General features: G+C 41.8%; 1 protein-coding gene across 1 annotated transcript; it reads right to left on the bottom strand.

The window, feature by feature from the left end:
* Window positions 1-566: 566 nt before the first annotated feature.
* On the bottom strand, window positions 567-3,237 carry TKTL2 (transketolase like 2). The gene has a single exon (XM_015063696.3). The coding sequence runs from the start codon at window positions 3,162-3,164 to the stop codon at window positions 1,287-1,289; it is 1,878 nt and encodes a 625-aa protein (XP_014919182.3). The 5' UTR covers window positions 3,165-3,237; the 3' UTR covers window positions 567-1,286.
* Between the last annotated feature and the right edge of the window lie 1,296 nt (window positions 3,238-4,533).

Raw genomic sequence — 4,533 nt, 5'->3', positions numbered from 1 at the left:
GTCCTATAGCAACTTTTTATTTTTACAAAGTAATTTTTAAATCTTATGAAATGGAGTAATTATCACGATCAATTTTCAAAAGAAGAAACTAGAACACGATCAAAGAAAAAAGGCACTAGTAAAATGAGCAGCCCCAGATCTCTCTGCTTCCTAGGTTAGTATTTTTTTATCTCTACCATACCTTCTAGAACAATTCCTGACACAAATTGGTGATACCTCCAAGGAACTTAATAAGGGCACTTAATGAAAGCAATAAAAATACAGAATTAATCTGATATACCAGAGTAATTTTACATTTAGTTTTGGACCTCAGGTTTCCCTTCAGTTTATCTGATTGGCACTTTTTTCTTATATTCCAGCCAAATAATTTATGTTTTCACAGCTAAAAGTAAGGAGCCTGCTTCAGAGATGTTTTTCCGCCCACACATTATTCTCTAGTGATTCACCTAGAGCTTGGACCTTTTTCCAGGATTTCCGTGGGGGGACACGCCTGTTTCTGCTTCTGATTTAGACAAAATATCAAGGAGAAGCCAAATCATACATGCATGGCACAAACTAAATAAAGCTGATGGTTTTTCAATGCTTTATTACATTGATGTCAGTATCCTTACATGAGTATAATCAAGTTAGCAGTCTGGTTTGGTCACTGACAAAAGGAAACATTTCTAAAACCTCACAGAACAGTGTAGGACACAAACGAAAACTAGTTATGCTTTCATCTTTATGGAACAGTCACCACATGCCGTCCAGTACATCATATACACGTTTAGTGCTGCTCAACAGCTTCTAAATGGTAGAGGAGAGATGAGGCAGACATCAGAGGAAATTTTAAGGCAATTGCAGTCAAACATTATCCAGGAAGCTGCAGGTACAATAGCATTCCATGAAAGCTGGAACTTGCCTCAGAACCTGGACTATTGAAGTGTACAATTAAATTCTTTTTTTTTTTTTTACTTACAAGGAAATTACATACATTTGCGAAACTATTACCTCTATGTTGATTCTCAGTGCAGTTATTTGTAGTCTTCCAGAAAACTTTGTTTGAGATGGTTGTTTTGTTTGCTATTCCTGTTACCCAAAATGTTATAAGCTACTTTAATGATTAAAAAATAAGAGCAACATCTGTATACACAGTGACAGTTTAATGTCTCTCTCTTAAAAAAACCACAATGGCATAGATATAAATGATGGTTTAGTAACAACAATCATGAATGTAATATAAAGATGCCGTGTTTTAAGATCAAAGCAAAGCCAGCCAACAGACTAACTCTAAGAAATGAGCTATTTTAGTTCATTAAAGTATTTTTCACAGCTGCTATGATGTGTCTGGCACTGATACCAAACTTATCCAGCAATTCACCAGGTTTTCCACTTTGAGGCACTTCTGACACTGCCAGCTGATGAACAAGGATGTCAGGCTCTCTAGAGACAGCTGCACATACAGCTTCTCCAATGCCACCTTCCCGGTAGTGATCCTCCACTGTGATAACCCGGCCACCTGTAGCTCTTGCATTGGAGATGATGTTGGCAGCATCCAGGGGTTTAATGGTAAATGGGTCAATGACACGGATAGAAATACCTTGTTGAGAAAGACTGTCAGCAGCTGCTAAGGCTTCATGCAGAGTAACTCCAGCTCCAATAACTGTGACTTTGTCATTGACACTCTGGCGGATGACCTTGGCCTGCCCAATCTCAAAATTTTCTTGTGGGGTATAAATAACTGCAGTTTCTGGTTGGCTGGTCCGAATGAAGCACATTCCTTTGGTATTGGCAGCCAGATAAACAGCATACTCTGTTGAGATGGCATCACTTGGATAGAAAACAGTACAGTTGGGAATACTTCGGAACATGGCTAGATCCTCCAGGGCCACCTGGGAGGGTCCATCGTCACCAATGGATACCCCACAGTGGGAACCAATAAGATTGATATTGGTTTGAGATATGGCTCCCATCCTTATCTGATCGAATGCTCTGGCCAAAAAGGCAGCAAAGGTACTAACAAAAGCAATGGTTCGACCACGTGTGGCACAGCCTAGTGCCACACTCACCATGTTTTGCTTAGCAATAAAACACTCAATAAAATGCTCAGGGTGCTCTTTATTGAATATCTCAGAAAAGGTGGCGTTTTTTGTGTCACCATCCAGGACAATAACTCTTTCATTTGCATGGCCCAGTTTTGCCAAAGCCAAACCACATGCTTTCCTAGTAGCTATCGTGTCACCAACTATATATTCAGGCAGACAGGTCATTTTTATATTGCTGATGCTGATTTGAGGTGAGTCTTCAATGGGAGGTTTTGGTATGAGATTCCAGTTGGTCTGTATCTGACTCTCAATTAATTTGATGATTGTATCTACTCTTTCTTTTGGCATCGGCTTTCCATGCCAATTTTCTGCATCCTCAATATCTGGAATACCCCGGCCCTTGAAGGTCTTTGCAACTATGGCAGTGGGTTTGTTCTTCACTTGAGCCGCTTGCCAAAATGCTTGGCATAATGCCTTCACATCATGGCCATCCACTAGGTAACTATTCCACCCAAAGACTTCACAGCGATTCTGATAGATGTCTGTGCAGTGCTCAAGAGGCGTGGCTCCACTTTGTCCTAAGCGGTTCACGTCGAAGACTGCCACGAGATTGTCTAAATTGTAGTGAGAAGCAAAGGCCAAAGCCTCCCAGACAGAGCCTTCTGAAGATTCGCCATCCCCTATGAGGCAGAACACCCGGTAGCTGGCCTTGTCGAAGTACTTGCCAGTATAAGCCATTCCACACGCGGCACCTAATCCTTGCCCAAGTGATCCTGTTGCCACATCAACAAACAGCACTCTTGGGGTGGGATGTCCCTCCAAGTCACTGTGAATTTTCCTCAAGCTCAGCAAGTCAAATTCACTGATGTTGCCCACCTCTGCCCAAGCGGCATAGAGGATTGGAGCAGCATGGCCCTTCGAGAGGATGAATCGGTCGTTATCAGGGTGTCCTGGGTCTGTCTGTTTATACCTCATGGTGTGGAAGAAGAGCACGGACATGATCTCGGCTGCACTGCAACATGAAGTGGGGTGGCCGGAGCCGGAGGCACATGTGGCCCTGATGGAATGGATTCGCAGGCGGTTGGCCACGTCCCGCAGCACCTGCACGGTGTTCCCATCAGGCTTGCAGTCGTTGGCCATGACGGTAAGCTCACCGGTCGGCTCAGGACAAACGCTGCCTGCGCACCCCTCACCGTTATGTCACGTGACCGCCGCCCCTGGCCCCGCCTACTCCAGGAAGTGAGCTCCGCCAACGGCAAGAGCCACGGGAGGAGAGGCTTTGTCGCGAGACTCAGGGTCGCTGTGCACCTTTCTTCTTCCGCGCACGGCCGTGTCCTTCTGCACTCAATGGAATGTATTTTTATTTTAATTGTGTCACTTAATGTTCAACATTATTAAAAATAATTAAATTTATTTATACCTTTCCTCCTGATATAAATTCAAAAGGGATCATTCTCATTTCTATGTGTTATATGGAGAAATTTATGAGGTTGTGCTTTTCTTTTAATGCATTCTGCGTATATCCAAGATTTCTCCACTGCTTCACAGCTGGGTATTAATAGAAATGACCCAAAGTCGCTTTCAATATAGCCAATATGGTAACACTATGCCAACAAAGACTTTCTCAGAACAACTGAAAATTCTGTCGCTGACTCAGAGAGAAGTACAATGACTTATTTGGACAAAAGTTGCAGGAAGAACAAATTTAAAACCACTCAGTGGCAGAGTATCTAGTACCACAATTTTCCCAGTATACCCTAAAATGCTATAACAGTTACCATGAGTAACTGTTTTTTAAGTTTATTTATTTATTTTGAAAGATAGCACAAACAGTGGAAGAACAGAAAGGGAGAGAGAGAATCCTCCTCACTGTTAGCGTGGAGCGCGATGGGGTACTTGAACTCACACATGGTGAAATCACGACCTGAGAGGAAATCAGTCCCTGGCTTAACTGACTGAGCTACCCAGGCGCCCCACTTTGAGTAATTTTTAATATAAAACTAATTTACTTACATTAATTATAAAGCTAAATTTGTGACACTGAGCTCTTCTAGCAGGTGAGGGTCATTGTGTGTCATCAGAAAAACAAAAATACGACATTATATCCCTTTTCATGCTGCCATGGTAACTACCTTGATTCTTGAGCAATAGTATTTAGCATTGACTCCATATCAAAATCATGACATAGGGAACAACAACAACAAAACAATGCCCTGGTTCCATCCCAAATTGAGTAATTTGAATGTGTGGGAATAGAGTCTGGGAAGCTGTATATTTTTAAATGCACCTGTTGATGCTAATGTTTAGTCTTAGTTAAGAACAGATAAACTGCAAATAGACTTTAACACTAGTGGTTCTTGATATTGGTTTTAGTTTTGAATCATCTGGAGAGTTTTTTAAAAATCTCATGTCCAGGCTGCATTTCAAACAAATTAAATCAGAATTTCTGGGTGATAGGTAGAGATATCAGTAATCTTAAAAGCTCCCCAGATCATTTCAATACTCACCT

The sequence above is a fragment of the Acinonyx jubatus genome, chromosome B1, assembly GCF_027475565.1.
Source record: "Acinonyx jubatus isolate Ajub_Pintada_27869175 chromosome B1, VMU_Ajub_asm_v1.0, whole genome shotgun sequence".
Lineage (NCBI taxonomy): Eukaryota > Metazoa > Chordata > Mammalia > Carnivora > Felidae > Acinonyx > Acinonyx jubatus.
Note: the sequence above shows the minus strand (reverse complement) of the source record. Positions and strands in the feature narration are given on the sequence as shown.

Bases quoted from the DNA above. Each gene is read 5' to 3' on its own strand.
- TKTL2 (XM_015063696.3), bottom strand. From the start codon at position 3,164: ATGGCCAACGACTGCAAGCCTGATGGGAACACCGTGCAGGTGCTGCGG.